This window comes from Nyctereutes procyonoides, unplaced genomic scaffold, assembly GCF_905146905.1.
Source record: "Nyctereutes procyonoides isolate TBG_1078 unplaced genomic scaffold, NYPRO_anot_genome, whole genome shotgun sequence".
Classification (NCBI taxonomy): Eukaryota; Metazoa; Chordata; class Mammalia; order Carnivora; family Canidae; genus Nyctereutes; species Nyctereutes procyonoides.
In genome coordinates this window covers 20,893,973-20,915,542 of record NW_026575041.1, presented here as the reverse complement: position 1 = coordinate 20,915,542, position 21,570 = coordinate 20,893,973, and the positions used below count along the sequence as shown (strand labels likewise).

The 21,570-nt window shown below is 44.7% G+C and overlaps 1 protein-coding gene across 1 annotated transcript; it reads right to left on the bottom strand.

Annotated features, from left to right (window-relative positions):
• Positions 1 to 1,452: 1,452 nt before the first annotated feature.
• Positions 1,453 to 6,070, bottom strand: FUT4 (fucosyltransferase 4). Its single transcript, XM_055320371.1, has 3 exons — positions 5,974 to 6,070; positions 5,310 to 5,798; positions 1,453 to 4,940 (listed from the first exon to the last, which is right to left on the bottom strand). The coding sequence occupies exons 1-3, from the start codon at positions 6,068 to 6,070 to the stop codon at positions 3,856 to 3,858; spliced, it is 1,671 nt and encodes a 556-aa protein (XP_055176346.1). The 3' UTR covers positions 1,453 to 3,855.
• Between the last annotated feature and the right edge of the window lie 15,500 nt (positions 6,071 to 21,570).

The window sequence follows — 21,570 nt, the reverse complement described above, 5'->3', positions numbered from 1 at the left end:
TCATCAGGTGGGTTGTCAAGTTCCTTTTATTTCTGAAAGCCTAGCACAGAGTTGACAAACGGTGGCTAAATCCAGGCACCTGATCTGTTTAAACACTGTCAATGGCTGCCTTTGAGCTACATCAGTAGTTTAGTGGCAGCAGAGACTGTATGGCCTGCAAAGCCTGAGATATTTACTCTGGCCCTTTGCAGAGAAAGTCTGTTCATCCTGTTCTAGAACTTTAAAAATTTAGAGTATATGTAACTGTATGGCACTTCACAGTATACAAAGCACTTTGGTACACACAGTCACATTTAATCCTCATTTTGCAGGGGCATTCGCGCATTTTAAGGGAGGAAGCTAGAGCTCGGAGAGCTAAGTGACTTGCCTACTCAGGACCGGGGGCAGAAGGCGGCAGAACCACATGTCCAGGTTCTTACTCCACGCTGCAAACTCTTTCCGTGAAGCCGCCTCCTCTCCTCTCACCGACCACCAGGGGAGGACTTAGAAACTGGAAAGAGTGTGAATACTGATAGCAAGTCAGACTGCCTTCCTGATCCCAAGCATCATTTTGGGAGCACTCATGTCATTGGAGTCATCAAGTGCCCAAAATATTAAGTTTGTAATGAATTGGAAAGAAAAGTCCATGCCTTATAAAGGGAGGGCATGACAATCACAGAAAAGACATTTCTGAATATACATGTTGCATTTATACGCATTTTTATGCGTATAAATATAATTTTTATATTAATGGACATGAATTTTAACCCACCCAACTTAAAATGATATAGAAAATAACATAGGGGATCCCTGGGTGGCGCAGCGGTTTGGCGCCTGCCTTTGGCCCAGGGCGCGATCCTGGAGACCCGGGATCGAGTCCCACATCGGGCTTCCGGTGCATGGAGCCTGCTTCTCCCTCTGCCTGTGTCTCTGCCTCTCTCTCTCTCTCTGTGACTATCATAAATAAATAAAAATTAAAAAAAAAATTTAAAAAAAAAAAAAGAAAATAACATAAAATGAGCAACTGCGTATTTCTCTTACTCTTTGATGAGATCAGATTTCTAAAAAAAATTGTTCCATACCCTAAGTTTGCACATAAATAAAAATGCAAGTATACTCTCCTTATGCTAAATATTTAATAAATGTGGTTAGCTTTAAATAGACTCACCACTAAGAAAAGCATCAGTAAAATACTCATGTAACTATATAACTTAATTTTTTTTTCAAAGAAAGCATAGGTGTTTCCTCTTACTCTGCAAATTCAAGCTCAATTGTAAATAGCAATGGTGATTTTTGACATAATACAGTTAAGCTTTAGTGATACATCTGAAATACACAATATGAGGCCCCTTTTTATTTTAGATATATCCTGAAACATATGTTGAGATTTAATGTCAGACATACAAATGGATATGGAGGCACCTGAAATCACTGTAAAAAAAGGGAAAAATTTCTCTTTCACCAATTGACTGCTGTGTTAAGCACCTTTATTTATTTTACTTCCCCAAATGCTCACAATGAGCTGTGAGGCATTTTCCTCCTCCTTTTTACAGGTAAGAAATCCAAGGCTTAAGGTCATTACTAATTTGCAGGGGTCACATAGCTGGAATTCAAATCTAAGCCAGATTACCTCTAAAATCCACTCTCCCACTGCCCCATGTAGATTCTCGATAACACCAAGATCATTGGCCAACACCTCATAAATACTCATTTTAAGAAGAGAATTTTTCAGGGCACCCAAGTGGCCTAGTCAGTCAAGCATCTGGCTTCAGCTCAGGTCATAAGAGTCTCCTTCTCCCTCTCCCTCTGACCCTCCCCCTGCTTGTGCACACTCTTTCTCTCTTTCAAATAAATAAAATATTTTTTAAAAATAAAATTTTTCCTTATTCTTTATTGGCTGGCTGATACTTTGTAATTCCACCCATGCTATAATATTTTAATAAGGAAGTTTTATCCGTGGGCTCTAATTTTTCCTTTTAAGGAAAGGGAAGAATCGAAGCACCTGGATTCCAGTGAGCTCTTTAAGTGAGTCTGCAACAAATGCACAGAGACAAAACTTATTTTATGATTCAGCTAACTGTCCTAATCAAATGCACAATTACAGTTTATAGCAGAAGTTTATATGAACCTAATTAATCTTGGACCACACCCAGAATAATCAGCCACTGAGGGTCCTTATTATAATAAATGGAGGAGAAAAAAAGAAACCATTGTTTGAGGCTGTAAATCAACTGGCTTTCTAATAATTGACCTACAGCCTGTACTACATTACAGAATGTCACTTGAAACGAATAGTTCTGCCAACTGATTTTATCAAAGTTAATTCTTTACTTGTTGGCAATGGCAGATTCGAAGAGCCTTTAAAGGAAAGGACCTTCCTTGCCTTACACATTTTTGCGTCTTTCCTGGCATCCAAAGTGCAGTTTGGCACAGAGTAGGCACACTGTGACACGTACTGAATATACTGTTCATTCAACAACTTTTCGAGTCAATGCCCATATTTTCAAAATTGGTCCCATGACACAGTCTCAAGGTCACAAGAAATGTGAGGTTATACTGTGTTACCAGGCAGATCAGGAACGGAACCTGTTGGCCCCGAGGAACCTTGCAGATTTATATTTTAAAGAAAGCCCAAGCTCACCACAGGCACTAATTTAGTTCTATTCCCTAACAACTAAACAGTCAACCAAAAACTGACCATAACAAAAACTGGCATTAACAGACACCATGAAACTTTCTTCCTCTTCCATGATTCGATAATGCTGTACAATGTCTCATTGTTCTGACGACAGGTAATGCCAGTACCCCTGGAGGACTGACATTCCTGCTTCAATTTTGGGTCCGGTAAAAAAGAGAACAAGTAATTTTGCAGAAAGTGACACTGTGGCTTCCTTCTTTGTAAACACAGGCTGGTTTTCTGGAAAGAGGGGAGAAGGTTGCTTCTGCTTTATTTTCACATCTGTAATTATGCTTTTTAAAAAATCTAGGTCATAGAAAAACATAGATACAGAGGAAAAAGGTTAGGAGATGATCATTCACATTGTAAAGGGATTTTTCCATAGGGTTGCAGTAAATCCTGAACTCGCCTAAAGCAGTGAATTTGGGATTTGATTTAAAAGCAGCTTTTCAAAAACACATTTGTGTAAAAGTGAGGTACACTTATATATATATATATATATTCATCTGAACTCTTCTCCGAGGACAATCTAGCATCTTCTTTGCATTCATAGGGCAGGGGAACAAAAAGTACTTATTCTGGAACAGCCAACAGATTCTTGGACCACCCTCCTCTCCCTTCTTAGGTGAGGCTTTGCAGAATTCAACCAACAGACCAACAGACGGAAAGGCCCACTTGTGGCCCTAGTCCTTTCGCTATTCCGCAACAAGCCTCCTTCTAAAACCGGCGCGCGGGGGGGGGGGGGGGGGTGCTTGCTGCTCACTGGCTCACTGAAGCCAGAGTCAAGGAGCAGTGCCCATGGATTTGGATTCAGCACAGGCCACAAACAGGGCCTGCGACCAATGAGCAAAGTCAGAGCAACGGAGTCAAAGGCTTCTGGTAGAGAGGGTGTTTCTTCCCCTCGGCACTGGCACTGGCTACAAGGTGAGGAAGGGCTCCCTTCTTCAGGTGACACCCATGTACAGCAGACAGAGCCCAAACGCTAGTTGTGCAAAACAAAAAACCATGAGAACCAGGGATCCTGCCCACCCAGGTTTTGTGCCGAAGGATATTGATTGCTGGATCACCATTTCCCCTAGAGCCACAATGGGTGTCTGGAAACCCGCGCGACCCCTGGTCCAGCAGTCATGGAGGTGCCCAGCTGAGGCTGCAGACGCCGACCGTCTGCCCTCCCCGCTTCCACCCGGCCGAGCGCGGCTTCACCGCTCAAACCAGCGAGCCAAGTTGCGGACGCTCTTGGGCCGGTCCCCGGCGGCCTGCACGGCCTGGCAGGCGCGGCACCAAGGCTCGTCCCAGAAGGAGGTGATGTGCACCGCGTAGCTCCTGCGCCAGTGGAAGTAGCGCCGGTAGGCCGCGGGGTTGCGGTCGAGGAAGAGCAGGTAGGCGGCCAGGGAGGAGGTGCTAGGGAAGTCGTCCACGTGGATGAAGGCACCGCGGGGCAGGAAGCGCTCGTAATTGGCACGGCCGGGGCCCAGCACCACCGGCACGGCCCCGGCCAGCAGCGCGTTGCGCCAGAGCTTCTCGGTGATGTAGTCCAGGTGCTGCGAGTTCTCAAAGGCCAGGTAGAACTTGTAGCGCGCCACGGTGTGCAGCAGCCCGCTGTCGGGCACCGGGCGCCCGGGCCCCGCGCGGCCGAACACGTCCACCGGCAGGTGCCGGCTCAGCTGGCGGTAGTAGCGGACCCGGGCCTGGCGCTCGTCCCAGTTGCTCACCACCCAGGCCACCAGCCCCCGCTTCCGGGCGAGCGGCGGCGCCGGGCCCGGGGGCTGGTCGCTGGGGCGGGTCCGCGGGTAGAGGCGGCCGTAGGGCACGAAGACGTCCGAGTCGGCCCGGTACGAGAGCGTCCAGTTGAAGAGGCTCCCCGCCAGGTTCCGCAGGCCCGGGGAGTGCGAGGGCGACTCGAAGTTCATCCACACCCAGCGCTGGCCCGGCGGCCGCGGGTCCCCGCCCCAGGGCGGCGGCCAGTCCGGGGGGCCCCTGGCGAGGTCGCGGTGGTGGAAGAGCACGGCCTGCGCCTCCCCGTAGGCCGCGCGGTCGGCGAGCAGGCGGCAGCCGGGGATGCGGAAGCGCAGCCAGCAGTCCGGGGGCCTCCTGGCGCCGCCCGCGCGCCCCGCGAACGGCTCCCACCACAGCAGCACCCCCACCGGCCGCGGCGGGGCGGGCGGCGCCCAGGGCGGCGGCGGCAGCTGCCCCCAGCACGAGTAGGCGGCCAGAGCCGTGCACAGCAGGCCGGCGGCCGCCAGCGCGGGGGCGCCGCACGCCGGGCCCCAGCCCCGGCCCCGGCCCCGGCCCCGGCCCCGGCCCCGGCCCCGGCCCCCGCCCCGGCCCCCGCGCCGCCACCAGCGCCCGCCGCCCGCCGGGCCCCAGGGAGCCCGCATGGCGCGCGCGTCCGCAGCCGTGGAGCCGCGGCGCCGGCTCGCATGTTGCCCCCCGCACCCCGCCCCGCAGCGCCACAGGGCGGCCCCCGAGGCCCTCGGCCCGCCGCCCCGGCCCTCCTCCGCGCGGGGTCCCGCGGGGCGCGCCGCAGGGCCAGGGGAGCGGGCCGGGCCGCCGGGCAGGACCCCGCCCTCCCCTCCCCTCCCCGCCCCGCCCCGTCCGCGCGCACGCCCCGCCCCGCCCCGCCCCGCCCCGCCCCCGCTGCGGGCTCCCGGGCCTGCCGGAGGCACCGGGGGGCGGGGCGGCCGTGGGAACCCGCCGAGGGGCGGCCCCCGCCGAGGGGCGGCCCCCGCCGCGGTGGCCGCGACCTCGCGACGGGCCAGCCCCGCCCGGTGCGACCCGCAGGCGCCGAGCGCTCCGAGAGCCCAGGCTTCCGGGCCGGAGGGTCCCAACACCGCTCGCTTTGCCCAGCTCCCCAGCAGGGCGGGCATCAGACGGATAAGACGCTCTCGGAGCAGTGGAAACCTGCCTCTCCCTGGCCCGGCCTCTGAATACCCCTGCCCGGCAGCCCCGGCTTCCTCCCGTGGGGCGCGGAGGGCTCCGAAAGCAAAGATAGAAACGCGGCCCGTGGCTCGGTGCCCGGGGGGCTTCGCCCGCTCGGCGAGACGAACGCACCGACCGCGCTGTTCATCTGAGTAAGCGCGGAAGAAACAGCGGACTCCACGCGCGGAGATTACGCCCAACACCCTGCACTCTAACGTGAGGACTAAGATGGAGTGAGGGCACCCACGGTCGGGATGTAAAAGAGAAGGGTCTCCCCGCCCCTGCGGGTGTAACGGTGAGCATCTGCTCCTAGCGGCGCCTGGGCAACCCCGCCCCCACCCCCAGCTTGACTTCGAACTCGTCACTGTGGGCCTTCACTTACGTCACTAGGCTCTTACCGAAGTCCGCTGCCACCCACCTCTGCAGAGGACGCAGCTCTGAGAGAATTTTCAGTAGACCACAGCTGGGCATCGTGGTGGCCCAGCCCAGTGCCATATCGTTACCAGATGTTAGAGGAGAAACGGATTTGCTGGGATTGGGGCCAACCTGTCTGGTGTTTTTGAAGTTATGCATACAGAAAATAAACTCAGATTTGCCACTAGGATTTCCTGGGGAAAACTTTTTCTTTTTCTTTAAAAAAAAAAAAGATTTTATTTATTCATGAGAGACACATTGGCAGAGGGAGAGGCAGGCTCCCTCTGGGAGCCTGATGCGGGACTTGATCCCAGGGCCAGGCGATCAGAACCTGAGCCAAAGGCAGATGCTCCCTACCACCGAGCCACCCAGGGGCCCCTAGATCTTTTTCGTTAAACATCAAAAACAGATTGTTGGGGCACCTGGATTAAGCGTCAGACTCCTGGTTTGGGCCCAAGTGGTGATCTCAGAGTCCTGATCTCTGGGTGATGATCTCAGGGTCTTGAGATGGAGCCCTGCATGAAGCCCCGCATAGGCTCAACCAGGAGGAGTCTGCTTAAGACTTGCGCTCCCTCTCCCTCTGCCTCTCACCCTCTCTCAAATAAATAATATTCTTAAAAAAATCAAGTATAGATTGATTTTTGTGACTCAGTCACTTAAGCGGCTGCCTTCAGCTCAGGTCATCATCCCAGAGTCCTGGGGTGGACTCCCCGACATTGGGCTCCCTGCTCTGGGGGAGCCCACTTCTCCCTCTCCCTCTGCCCCCTCTCTCCCCACTGCTGCTTGTGCTCCCTCTCTCTTTCAAATAAATAAATAATTTCAATTTTAAAAAAAAATCAAGAACAGATTGTAAAAGGCTTTATAAACACGGTTTCATGTGGCACTGCCTCCTGGCCCACAGTAAGTTTTGGAGCTGGACAGCATTAGGTGCCCTGACTCTATCCATCAACCTAGTGACACTTTCTCCTACACATTAAAACCTTGTAAAATGTTCTCGTTTTTTTGTGTGTTTTTTTTTTCTTTTTTAAAAATTTCACAGAATCATTTTCAGGTTACTTAATTTAAGCAAGTTGTCGTTGAAATTAGGAATTTCAGTTCCACTCTTATTTTGCATTTTTAAAAAGCTATAAATACACAAATAACTTTTTTCAACCAAATGAAGGAAAGGACATATTGGCTTTTCTTTTTATGCAATGCAAAAACCTATACATTCATGCACATTTCTCCCCCACTTTAGTTAAACAAGACCTCACAGAAAGGGCTTAACATTGTGTCCAGCACATAGTCGAAAGGCATTTGGTAAATGTTAACCTGCTTGTTGCTTCCTTCCCCCATTCCCATTTTTCCTGTAAGTCCTTCAAATATTCTAATTAAGCCAACTCTTTATTGGCAGAATGACTCAGATCTTAAGAATATCAATCTCCCATGGTTTCTACTTAGCTGGGTAGAGTGAAGGACACAGCTCTCTACTTTACTCTTAATCTTGACTAGTTTGGATCAGTAGGAACCAATCATCGCGACTTCTCTACAAACGACTGAAGGTCCCACTCTTTGATTGATTCCCTGGGCCCATGGTTTGTTCCTATTTTAAAGAAAAGGAGTGTTCTCATTTCTTTATTTCACCTGTTGAGAAACCGGGGATGAAAAACACTATTTTTACCTTCAGGAATCTGAAACAATGCAGAGGGAAGCAATCATAGAAGACTTTGAGAGGGTGGCCCCTGGAATAATTAGGGACCATTAAAACCAGGAAGAGGGCTGAGATGTTAGTCTAAACAGTAGGAGCAGCATACTAATGGCCAGACAGTGAGGCAAAGGATGGTAGGTTAGAAATCACTGGGGTTTAGTTTGGCTAAGGAGATGGGGTTTTATTCTGAAGGCTGTAGAGAGTCAATCCTCAAAAATGTTTTAACAAGGCAAAGGAGCAATATAATGGGATTAGTGCTTTTAAAAGCTCATTTGTGAAGGGAGGTGAGTACACGGAAGCTGACATAAAACAGGCTTTGGTGTGCTAGCCATGTTTATTGACATAGGCACTGGTAAATGGGTGTGTTTCACTGAGTAAATTCATGACAAGTACTTTTGTGTATGTGTATTATACATCAGTAAAATGTTTCTAAGGAAAAAAATATCATTCTTTCATCAGTAAAGGATGAATTCATTATTAACGACCAGAATAAGAGCAGAGGTATCTAAACTATTGCTATAATTCAGATATGAAACAAAATGCCTGAACTAAAATAGTAAATGTGAGAATGAGATGAAATTAAAATTAAAGGGGGAATAGATTCAGAGATAGTTAAGAGGCTAGGCCCTTTCTCCAGGAAGCCTTCTGGGACACTCATATGCACAAATCCAGGATAGGTTACATGACCCTCCTGTGTGCTCCCACATACACATTTTTCAAAATATCATGGGGGCAGAGATCATGTTTCATTCATAACTCCATCCCCTAGCATAGAACCAGGCACGTAGTAGTATTCATCATCTAAATGAATACTTGTTGAATGAACGAGGGCTCTTAAAGTATTGCTGAAATAATCTGTTGGTATCTGTGTTCCCCACTAGAAAGTATGTAAGTATCTGGAAAAATTGGCTACATGAATCATTTGCCGTGACACATTAAGAAGCCCCTTAAGCTTTCAGGAGTAAATGCTACACAGGAATTAGAACCCTGATGACAAGTGTCAGAAACTCCATCCAATTTGGCTGACTCTCATTGGCCCAACCTGGACCAAGTGCTCATTCTTAAAACAATCACTGTGGTCAAGAGATGTAGAGTGTCTTTAGACCCTCTTCTGCAGCTACAAGGTAGACTTATCTAAACCTCAGGGGCAAACAGTAGAGGGACGGGAGTTCCCCTAAGGAAAAAATAGTGCTGTTATGTGAAGCAGAAGGAAGGGTTGGTGAGCAGGCCAAAACAACATGTCTACTAGCCATATGTAAGGAATTGTTATTCTGTTTCGTTTTTGTTTTGTTTTGTTTTTTGTTTTTGTTTTTAAGATTTTTTTATTCAGGAGAGAAAGAGAAGCGGGGACGGGGCAGAATAACAAGCAGACTCTCAGCTGAGCTAGGAGCCTGATGTGGAGCTAGATCCCAGGACTCCGAGATCATGACCTGAGCCGAAGGCAGACGCTTAGCCAACTAAGCCATCCAGGTGCCCCAGAAATTGTTATTCTAAATGAACACTGTTCATGTGCACACTCTGTCTCTAATAAAAAAAACCTTTAAAAATTAAGTAAATAAACTCTAAATCACCTGAGAATTTTAAGAATTCTAAAAAATAAGAGAGAGAGAGAAGAATTCTAGGTTTGTTCTTAATTTGGTAACAATAAGCAACATATTTCTTGTGTGTTTAAAGGCCTCTCAGTTTCCACAGAATACTGCACAGGGTGAACTGCCTTTCACTTGCAAGCACGAAGATAACAAGGTCAGCTATAAGGAAGGACTTTGGCCTCTGAGGATTGCTAAAGCAGTGTAGAAGACTGTTCCGAAATTCAAGGCACATTTTCTCAAGCTGAGTAGGTCATGACCTCACAATGTGTCCTGTCCCAGGGTGATCTATTCAGTTCCAAAATTTGATATAGGACAGAATTGTCTGAGGCCCAGGACAAGGACAACTCTGGTTGCTAAAAGCCTAACTCATTTTTTGCTCTTCCTCAGGGAAGTAGTTCATCATGAGCCTGTCCTGGTGCTCCTCACCATAGACATTTTGGTGAAGGATAGATGGAAGGCAGGCAGCCAAGGACAAGGGCCTGCTACCCTAAGAGGAAAGCACCTTCAAAGGATTTTACACCACCCTGGAAGGGACCCTCCACCGTTTCCCACGTGGTAGATAGATGACAAAAATCCGATTGGGTGACAGATGCATGGAGGCTTGATCAGATTAAAACAGCCTGCCAACAAGCCCATAAAAACCCCTAGACTTAGGAACTCCAGAGGCAACCCTCAGGTCCCCTCCCTCTTTGGAAGCTTTGTACTATATCATTCAATAAATCTTGCTTTGCTGCCCACCACTCTGTCTGGTACCTCTTTATTCTTGGAAGTGGTGTGACCAAGAAACCATGGGCGCTGAAGGAGAAGAAACCTTTAACAATCTGGTATTTCCTTAGAAACCCCAGAATACATTTTGTTTTCCTTTTCCTTAGGCTTTTCCACCAGCACTGCCTGTCAGCTAGGCTCCATGAGGCTGCCCCCAAATGGGTTGCGTTGCTATTTGTGGTTGGATCTGAGATTTCTGTGACTGAACATTGACCTGCTAAGTATACTTTACTTTTTTTTTTTTCCTTGAAGGGAGACAAGGGCAATTCAGTCCCTGGATTATGGACTTATTGGGAAATGGAGAGCAGTCCATGAGCAGATGTGGTTGGAAAGGCTAACCCGGATGCAAATAGATGGAGACTGTTTGCTTTGTCAGGTACAGTTTTTCAACTGTGCATAACTGGGCACTTGAGTGTAGAAATGATTGTTAGTTAAAAATTATAAGAATTGCATAAATTCAACAATCCACAATTTATTGTTCATTGTCCTGTTCAATCATTGATAGAAAAATAAACCTAACACCAATTTATAAGGTCATTCCTTTTTATCTAACTGCAAGAATTTACTTACCCGAAAGACACTGTTATGAATAGTCAACATGAGAACATGCCTAAGGTTTTTACTCTTTATATGCACTCACATCCTTGGACACTTACTTGACTGAAAGGAAATATAAGGATTTTGGATTTTCAGAAAAATGTAAATAGTGAAATTATAATTTAAGTCAGAAATATTTATTTATTTATTTATTTTTTAAGTCAGAAATATTTATATGATTCTTTAAATATTTGGAGGATTTACCTCTGCACTTTTCTGGTTAAATTACTTTCTCCTCTAATAGAGATTATTTGTAGTCACATGTGAAAGAGAGTACACATTTTACACAAAAGAAAATTATTTTGGCATAGAAACAAGGATGTTAATATCACAATGTGTAATGCCTGACACATATGAGGTGTTTAATAAATATTTGTTAAACAAATGAACAGATAAATGAGTGAATGCATGAATGCAACCTTTAATTTTACATTTCATGAGACACTTATGAAACAATTCCATTTCTGCACTCTTGAAGATTATGCAAAAGACTTTGGACTCTAGGGACACCTGGCTGGCTCAGTCGGTGGACCATGTGATTCTTGATCTTGGGTTTGTGAGTTGGAGTCCCAGATTGGGTGTTGAGATGATTTAAGAATAAAAATCTTTTTTTTAATTTTTTTAAAGATTTTATTTATTTATTCATGAGAGAGAGAGAGAGAGAGAGAGACAGGCAGAGGGAGAAGCAGGCTCCATGTCGGGAGCCTGACATGGGACTCGATCCCAAGTCTCCAGGATCACGCCCTGGGCCAAAGGCAGGTGCTGAACCGCTGAGCCACCCAGGGGTCCCCCAAGAATAAAAATCTTAAAAAAAAAAAGACTTTGGATTCTAAAATATTACTAAGATTAATACAGCACAAGCATAGGGTAAAAATTATAAATATCATACTGGCCTCTTCAGCAGCACTGTCCTTCTACCTCCATCCCAAGTCCACTTGGGTTTTAGTCAAGTGTGTTAGGACAAATCCTACACAGCTTCAGAAACTCAAACATATCTGAACTGGGCTTCCTGTGGTACCTGCCCCACATCAGTACTTATATGTGGCTACACTCAAGGCAGACAGACCCTAACTCAGGACCAGACCATGACTCAGGAAGGCACCCCAACTCTCTGCAGATGGAGGAAGGGATCCTGCCTACCTGCCCCCCTCCACTTGTCCTGACCGTACTTCACACACAGGACCAGGGTACATCTCATGAAAAAAAAAAAAATGGAGAGGAGATGCATTTTTTCCCAGAAGGCAGGTAATTCTGCCTTGACCAGTAAATTCCCTTCCAGCAGCCAACCAAAATAGAACAGTGGTCACACTGGGTTCCATCACACTCATTCCTGTGATTCTGCCTCAAAAAAAAAAAAAAAAAAAAAAAAAAGGTTTGAGGCATTTGCAATATTAAGAAATACTTGTTGGGGGGGAAAAATAAATACTTGTTGGGTACAAGTGAACAAAATTAGTGACGTACAAATGATTTTGGAAACATGTGCAAGAGGGAAAGTAAAGTGTATGTTGTTCATATGGCAAGGGAAGAAAACTTCCTGAAGAATCAAGACAGCCAAGTTTTGATAATTCCAGGTCAAGTTTACTGTGGTCAAATCAATCACAGCCCAGAAGTCCTGCACAATACAGAAGGGTGAAATCATATCAGTCATGCCGGTTATGATAGGAATATGTTCAGCTCCTCTGAAAAGAACCGTTGGTCTGTCCTTAACCCTTAGTAATGTTTAGTGCAATGCCATGAACATTTGGTCTGGGGAGAAAGAGAAAGACACGTGAATAAACACTGCCCCAACCATCTTACTGCACTGCAAGAATTACTTCCTGTGCTGGCAGCCCCACCAGGCTTTGCATAGAAAGGAAGCTCCTTTCTTGAGTGAGCTCACTGTGCAGACTTCATTTCCTGGATCATCTAAGACAACAACGAGTAGCAGCGACTCTTAAGGTCAGAGAAGAGAGATTCGATGTGAGTGAGAGGGGAAGATGCTGTCTGGCCACGGTGCACAGAGCCCACCGGTGGCTCCTTCCTTCCACCACTCAACAGCCATTTTGCCTCTCAGCTCTCTTGAAGTTCTGCTGGCCCATTTCCCAGCCACAGTTTGAGAAAGATGAGGATTGTTGTCAGAAGATTTTGACATGACGGTCCCAGGATTTGCTGTACTCCTTTGAAAGATGAAATACTTCAGTTTTTCTTTCTTTTGATATACTTTGGCATGATACCTTTGTCATTATCAGCTTGTAGAGCATTTGGGTTTTTTTCTTTTTTTAATTTCTATTTATTTACTTTTTTCATGAGAGAAACAGAGAGAGGCAGAGACACAGGCAGAGGGAAAACCAGGCTGCCTCCGGGGAGCCTGATGTGGGACTTGATCCCAGGGTCCTGGGATCACAACCTGAGCAGAAGGCAGATGCTCAACCTCTGAGCCACCTGGGGTGTGTTTCCCCCTTTCTTTTTCTAAAGGGATTTCCAAATAATACGGGACTCAGAACTGTCTTATACTGACATGTGCAGGGGTACATTAGGGTCAGACCTTTTTGGGGCTTACAAACCTACGAAAGCTTTAACTTCAGGTGATAACATTTATTGAATGCCAATTATGTGCCAGGCTGGTGAGGCACATCAGACAGACAAACATTTCGGCCCTTGGAGGACATGCTAGCTATCACACTCAATCCACCCCACTGAATTATAGCTTTAGAGCAAAGAATTCAAGAGCTGATATCAGAACCTGAGATGGGTCAGATCTTCAATCACCCTGCTCACTGGCCTCTAGAACATTTCCTCAATTGCCTTGTCACATTGTCCTTTGCCACGTCTGCATTGATCAAGTGGCATTGTCAGAGCAGAAGGTTCTTTGAAGCCACCTGTCTTTGAGCTTCTCTCATCTCCACTTCTGATTAATTAGGCAACGCTTGTCAGGTCGCCAAGGAAGCTTTTCAAGTTAAAGGGAGGCAAGTTTCCCCTGGGGGTGGGGGTAGACATGAGTCTCTCCATCCAGTAGGTTCTACTGTCTCTCTCGGTTACAGAGATGAAGAATTGTAAACCGGATGGGAGCTGTTTAGCAGCCCCCCACCCATGTGCTCCAAGCAGGCACCGTAATTAGGCCAGATAAAACTACAAGCAGTTGTATTCAGAAGGGTTCTTTTAGTTGCAGTTATGGTGACACACCAGAGGCAGCTTTAGACCAGAAAAAAAGGCAGACTAGGGGGCAAAATTTATCATGTGAGAATGGAGTCTCATAAAGACCCACTTTAAAGTTTTATTTATTTATTTATTTATTTATTTATTTATTTATTTATTTATTTATTATCTTTAAATAGGCTCCTCTCCATGCCCAGTGTGGAGCCCAACACAAGCCTCGAACTCACAACCCTGAGATTAAGACCTGAGCTGAAATCAAGAGTCAGTCGCACAACCAACTGAGCCACCCAGGTGTTCCGAGACCCACTTTGTTTTATAAACAGTTTTATTAAAGATAGTAAAAGAGCTAATATGTTTATGTGAAACAGTTATTAGGTAGAAAGTTCCTGAAATGGTCATGAGGGACTTAACCCTTCTGTGAGGCCAAAGGCCCCCTCCGCTAAGGGACAGTCTCCAGCGACGTCCTCTACCACCAGCACTTGCCAGGCTTTTACCTGTCACTCATTAGCAGCTAAAACCTCAGTGTTTTGACCCAAGGTCAGCCCTTGCAGGTGTGCATGTGGAGCCAGACATGGGCCTTGAACTCACAACCCGAAGATCAAGACCTGGACGTGATTTGCTATCACATGAGAAGTGGGTTTCATAAAGCCCAAGAGGAGGAGTGCAGCTGGCCCTCTGGGCAAGGAACACTGTCAGACTTCTGCATCTGCTTCTTTTTCTACCCTGCCACCACCCTCCTAGGTCAGCTGTCTGTATTTCTCCAAGTCACTGGCAAGATATACTATTCTCTAGTTCCAGAGTTCTCCAACAGCAGAGTCTGATGGGCAGATTTTGAATCTCAATTTTAAATCTTTGGCAGCAAGAATCGACTGAGCCATCTTGGGTTATATCCACCCCGGTGAAATTAGCTATGGCCTAAAACAGTCCAGAGTGGTGGTGGTCAGTGGGCTGGGGGGTGGGGAGGGGGAGGGAATCAGGGATAGGGTGGTGGGCAGTTCTTGGAGGAATGTCTTTATGAGCTGAATGTTCTGGAGATGGTTTGCCAAAACTCCCATGTTTGTTTTGTTTTTCAATAAATAAAGACAACCAAGGAAAGAACTTCAGTCTTCCTACTATCTCCATAAATAAATGTTTCCTAATATCTAAATACTTGAAAACAACTTATTATGAAAAACTAAACATAAAAGTAGAAAAAAATAGGGTGAACCCCAAATTCCCTTCAAGATTCAACAATTGTTAAGATTGCCCACATATGCTTCTTTTAACTCCCTTTCTTTTATTTCCAATACATTTTAAAGTAAATCCTGTATGTCATTTCACTCCTTTATAATTCAGCGTTCATCTTAAAAATACAGACATTTTCTTACATAACCACAATGCTATTACCAGACTACAAATTCGACAAAATTGTCCCTAGCCTTTCTAAACCACAGTCCATGGGCAGCCCGTGTGGCTCAGCGGTTTAGCACGGCCTTTGGCCCGGGGCCTGATCCTGAAGCCCCGGGATCGAGTCCCATGTCGGGCTCCCTGCATGGAGCCTGCTTCTCCCTCTGCCTGTGTCTCTGCCTCTCTCTCTCGCTCTCTCTGTCTCACGGATAAATGAATAAAATCTTAAAAAAAAATAAGAAAATAAACCACAGTCCAATTTTTAAAATTAATTTTTTAATTAAAATCAAATCTTTTCAATTGTCTCAAAATTATCTTTTTAAACAGGGGTTGTTTGAATCAGTTATGTAAAGAAGGTCTGAACATAAATCTCTTTTTTTATCTCAATAGTCCCCCACAACATTTAAACTTATTTAATTGACTTGTACAGAAACTGGGCCAACCATTCTGTACCACGTTGCACATTCTGGACTTGTCTTCTGCCTCCCAGTGGTGTCAATTAACTTGTCCCTCATCTCTGTACTTCCTTTAAAGATAAGTTGCCTGTGGCTTGAATGCATTCAACTCTTTTGATAAGGATATTCATAGAAAGTTGTGTGCTTCATGTTGTGTCAGAGGAGGTGGCACACGAGGTCTTCATTGTACTTGTGTGGTGGTGGTTTTTTTTTTAAAAAAACAAACAAACCAAAAAACAACAAGCCCAACGTGGAGTCACTTGTTTCTTGAGTCCCAGATAGCAAACCAAGACTTCACTTCTAACTTAATTGCAGTTTCTGCCCCTCCCAGTAATATGACCAGTCATATCTGGAATAATCAACCAGTCAATCTGGAATTACCTGATCAATCGATAGGCACTAGTGAGGTCATCTGCCTGATGACCCTTACCCTTCCCCAAACAGAAGGCTACAAAATACTTTAAAATTGTTATTTAAAACAAAAAACAAATCTTCCTATTGTATGATTTTTATCTCTATAAATATTTTTGTAAAACAAATGTGTTAATAAGAGAAACCAGGAGATAAACTTCTTTAAAAGTAACACTAAAAGGTTCTTTCAAAAAAATGTCCCATCTCATGCAACTAATAGTTTTTCCAATCATTTTGGCTTTTTTATTTTCTACTTCTAATCTTATCAGCTGTGTGACTTACAGATACTTTGCCATGACTACTTGGCCAGATTAGGAAGTAGGGTGCAAGCCCTATAATATCAAATCATCCTACAGCAACTACTTTAGCCTGAACTTAGAAAATTTAAAGGACCTTCTGGGCCAGAAGCATAAAAAATGAAAACTAAAAGTGAGCAAGCTGCAAACGTATCTGGGAAAAATTTTTTTTTTTAATTTCTGACATTAGACTTTAGTATATTTATATTTCATCACGTATTAAAATGGGGATGCCTGGTTGGCTCAGTTGGTGGAACACGCAACTCTTGATCTCAGGGTTGGACTTTAAGCCCCACACTGGATGTAGAGATCACTTAAAAATAAAATCTTTTAAAAAGTATTAAAATGGCTATTGATTTAAGATGGTTATAAATTTCTATCACTTTAAAAAAGTGTCCTTGTAGGGAAGCCTGGGTGGCTCAGTGGTTGAGCATCTGCCTTTGGCTCAGGGTGTGATCCCAGGGTCCTGGGATCGAGTCCTACATCGGGCTCCCTCTGCCTATGTCTCTGCCTCTGTCTCTCTCTCTCTCTGTTTCATGAATAAATAAAATCTTTAAAAATATTTAAAAAGTCCTTGTAATTTTGGTTTTCAAAAAGTTTTTATTTAGAAAGATGCTTATTGAATTAAAAAAACAGCTGTATCATGTAATAATTTTTTATTTTTTAAAAATATTTTATTTATTTATTTGAGAGAGAGCAAGCAGAGGACAGGGAGCCTGACCACTGGGGCTTGATCCCAGGACCCACAGACCATGATCTGAGCTGAAGGCAGACATTTAACTGACTGAGCCACCCAGGAACCCCTCATATAATATTTTTTAAATCATCTCCTGTATTTGGCATTTAGATGGTTTCACTTATTCACTCTTATACATAATGCTGGCATGAAAAACTCTGTACAGGAATCCATTTGGGAAGATGCACAATGGGGGCAATGAGGAAGAGAATTTAACCACAAAAGGAACCAGGACCCCCTAGTAAAATAAGGGCAGAAACCCTAGTAAGGAAACAGCCATATGATTAGTTCTTGGTGGTGTTAGCAGCTGATCAGGAAGTGGGAGGCTCAAGCAGAGCACCAGCCTGGGCCTCAAGGTTTAGAAGAAACAAGGGGGAGTTTGTTTATTGGACAGCAGGAGAGTAGAAGTGAGGAAGGAAATCCCTGTGTACGAGCTTGAAAACCACACTGGGAGTTCAAGTGCAAACAGGACATCGTTTCTTTCTTTTTTTTTTTTTTTTTTTTTTTACAGGACATCGTTTCTAACAGATGAATAACAGTTATACTCCCCAGCCACTACACTTTTTGTGTGGCATCTTAGCAAACATGCAAAAATGATGATGGCAAGAATTTTTAGAAGGTTGAGATGTTAGATATATAAGAAAAGTGAATGCTTTCCCTGACTCCAGGTGGTTTAGAGTATTATATTTCTTGACTAATTTAAAATGTAATCTGTCCAGTTTTAGCCACTGGCCCATAACACCATTTTTGAAGTAGCCAGTGATGAGAGAGCTCCGTAAACGTGTTGGTGGCTGGAATTGGTTTATGTGTAGAATATCTAGTGTGCATTTGCTGAATGGAAATTTTTATATTAAATCTGGAAAAGTTTGGATCTTGACTTAAGAGATTATTGACTATTTCACAGTGTAAATATTTTTAAGTAGGGGAAAGGACATACCCAGTCAACAAATCTTTGTTGACTTCACTTGATTTATTACATTAAAACTGAGAAATGAACTTTCAATCTGAAAAAAAGTTTTAAAAGGAGTTTAGCCTAGAAAAGGAAGGAAAACAAAAGGTGTATAACCAGAATACTGGAAAAAATAATTTTTTAAGGGGGCAGGAATAAGTATTATGACAGTTATGTATAAAATGAAAGACTGGAAAAACTCAAATGTCCAGAGTAGAGTGATAAATTCAAAAATTTAGTGCATATTTTAAAATATAATTATGTAAAATTCTATTTTAGAAAACACTAATTTGAAAAGATTACCCCCTTGTTTTTTTTTTTTTTTAGTTCAAAAAGATTTTTATTTTGTGATCTGTGTCAAACTCATTCTCAGTGCAGGTGATCCCTCCTCTCCAGGAAACAAGAATGGGAAGAGGGGAGTCTTTCATGAGGTCTCAGCCCCCACAAGGCCCCAGGGAAACCCCACACAGTTCTGAGAATTGATGGGAATCCCAACAAAGCCGAGGGTGGGTGAAAGGCAATGAATGACAAGAGGGGTGGTGGTCACCAGTCAGGAAGCTGGGGGTTGGAGAACCCTGTCCTTAGCCCTGCTCGGCTTTGGGGCTGCCATGTGCATGATGGAGAAGGAGGAGTGAGAAGATTTCCCTCCTATCTTGAAGCACCCCTTGTCCAGGCATGGCTTTGATTCCGCTCAGGGCTCAGGTGAGAGGAGCAGGAAATTGTTGTGGGCTGGCTACTTCATAAGGTGCTGCTGCTGGTGCCCCGGAGTCCAACACCAGGGACAAACTGCTCCAGTAGGCCTCCAATGGCACCAGAGGGACTGGGGGCTGCTGCTCGAAGCCCCACTGTGCTGCTGGATGCGGCCAAGAAAGTGGAGCTACTTCCTGCAGCCGTGTCTCCCGCTCACTTAGGGCTGCAAGCAGACAACTGTTAGGGAGCTCATCCGGGAAGCTGAAAGGGAGAGAGGAGTCTGTGTGCAGGACAGCCCGTTCCTGAATACTGCCACAGCCTGTTACCATCTGCCAGCTGCCAAAGTCTGTGGAGAGAGAGGATCCGGGCAGGGGATGGTCCACTAGCCCCTAGATTCTAGACTGAGAACTGGTCCGTGCTGTTTTTATTTTTTATGCCATAATTTTAGAATCAAGTTTACTCACCATGTTTCCCCAGCTGCCTCAGTGACTGGGCACTCGGAGGCCTTGGTACAGGTTCTGGAGGACAGCAGCTCTGTGAGTGCCCAATACGATGACGTGACTGGAGACCTCGGAAACGTAAGTGCCTTCTCCGCGGTGCAGTTCAGACTTCAGTCATCTCCAGCAGTCAAAAGACACTTACCCTTAATATCAGATAGCCTGTATATTTTAGTGAAGAAACAAGTTCACAGGTAGGGAATATATGTTTCACTCAAATTTCTATGTTTGGAGGAAAAGCCTTTTTTTGTAAAATATTTAAATTTATATAAGAAAATGTTAGAAAAAGATTTATGGGGAGTGTATATAAAACTTGCTTTATTGCATGTGGCCGGGGAAGTCCAAAGCCTTACACTCTTAAAGTAGGAGTAGGGCCCCTTCGTCTTCAACGTCAGCGGTGCTGTGTCTCATGTGAAGTATCTCATCTGCTGCAGATCTGTGGAATGAAACCTCAGAGAGCCCGGTGTCGAGGGGGGGCGGGCAGGAAGTGGGGGGAGGTCGGCCTGAAGACTCTATTAAAGGCACCCTGTTGCTGACCACAAAAAAAACAAAACAAACAAAAAAAAACACCGTTTTTTTTGTTTTGTTTTGTTTTGTTTTGTGTTTTGTCAGGTGGAGTGAATAAGGTCACCCGCAGGGCTGGATCCTGTCTTTATTCCAATTTTTGGTATTTGGGGCATCACGGCAAAGCTTTGAGAAGACATGGTACCCAGGTTCAGAGAGGACACTCACAACCTCCAGCAGCAAGTGGGTTTGATGGTCTGGAAGGTCAGGAACTTGGCAATGACTGTAAAATCCTTTAAGAGGCATTCATTCCCTTTGACCTCTTTTTTTTTTTTAATATTTTATTTATTCATGAGAGACACACAGAGAGAGAGGCAGAGACACAGGCGGAGGGAGAAGCAGGCTCCATGCAAGGAACCCGATGTGGGACTCGATCCTGGGTCTCCAGGATCACCCTGGGCTGCAGGAGGGACTAAACCGCTGCGCCACCAGGGCCGCCCCCCTTTGACCTCTTAGCAGCACCTCCAGCAATTGATGGTAGGGCAAGATCTGAGCATCCATTAAGAGGTGTCTCATTAGTATCATGGAGCTCTTCAGAGTCCAGAAACAGAGTTCAGAGTTCAGAAACACCCCTTGTTTATTGCAGCATTATTTACAATAACCAAGATAGGAAAGCAACTTAAGTGTCCATTGGCAGATGAACGGATGAAGAAGATGTGGTATATGTACACAATGAAATACTAGTCATAAAAAAGAATGAGATCTTGTCATTGTGACAAAATGGATGGACATAAAGGACATTATACTAAGTAAAATAGAGAAAGACAAATACTGTATGATTTCACTTATATGTAGAATATAAAAAACAAATAAAGCAAAAATAAGTGTGTAAACACAAGGAAGAAATTAGTGGTTGCCAGTGGGGAGGATGGGCAAATGGAAGAAGAGGAATGGAAGGTACAGGTTTCTAGTGATGCAATAAGTAAGTCACAGGGTGAAAGGTACAGCATAGAAAATATAGCCAATGGTATTGTAACACTGTTGCATGGTGACAGATGGTAGCTACATTTGTGGTGAGCTTAGCATAATGTATAGAGTTGTGCAATCACTCATACTGTACACCTGAAACTAATGTAACATGGTGTATCAACTTTACTTCAACCAAAAAAAAAAGTTATATTTTAATGAATGGGAAATTGTATGATGTTATGTTAAAAGGGATAATAAATGTATATACTGTACAGAGTGATCTCAAACATGTAAAATAAAACATATGCAAGGAAAAAAGAATAAAAACATATCAACATGTTATCAATGGTTGTTTCGGGGACTCAAATTCTAGATATTTTTTCCTTTACATTTCTGTTTCCCAGCTTTTCTATACTACATAAATATTACTTTTGACAAAGGATGGGGGAGAATTTTTTCCCCTTCCTCTTAACCTCTGTTTAACTCAGTAGTATTAGTAAAAATCCTTTTTTAGATCTCCATAAATTTCCTGGCTACTTTCTATCTACTGGACAAATTCTCGAGAAAGTTGAACTCTACCAAAACTATCATTAAAATGGTTGCCTCTGAGTTAGGAACTTTTCATTTACATCATTCATTTAGTAATTTATTTATTTGTAAGAACACTGTCAATAAATAAACTTGTAAATAAATTGTTGTTGTTGTAGTAATTAAGTAGGCTCCTCACCCAACATGGGACTTGAACTCCTAGCCCTAAGATCAAGAGTTGCATGCTCTACCAATGGAGCCAGCCAGGCATCTGTTTGTTATTGTTTTTTTTTTTCCAGTGGATGAACATAACTATACTATAGTGAAGGATTAAGGTTTATAATGCTTACCTTGAAGTAAAGACTCAATACACATGCCTTTGTTTTA

Excerpts from the sequence above, each read along its gene's own strand:
- FUT4 (XM_055320371.1), bottom strand. The coding sequence starts at position 6,070 with ATGGCACTGGGCTGGGCCACCACGATGCCCAGCTGTGGTCTACTGAAA. Across the intron at positions 5,799-5,973 it reads GTGGGTGGCAGCGGACTTCG|TCCTCACGTTAGAGTGCAGG; the intron begins GTAAGAGCCTAG and ends ACTCCATCTTAG. Across the intron at positions 4,941-5,309 it reads CCCCCCGGTGCCTCCGGCAG|GCCGGGGCCGGGGCTGGGGC; the intron begins GCCCGGGAGCCC and ends GCCGGGGCCGGG.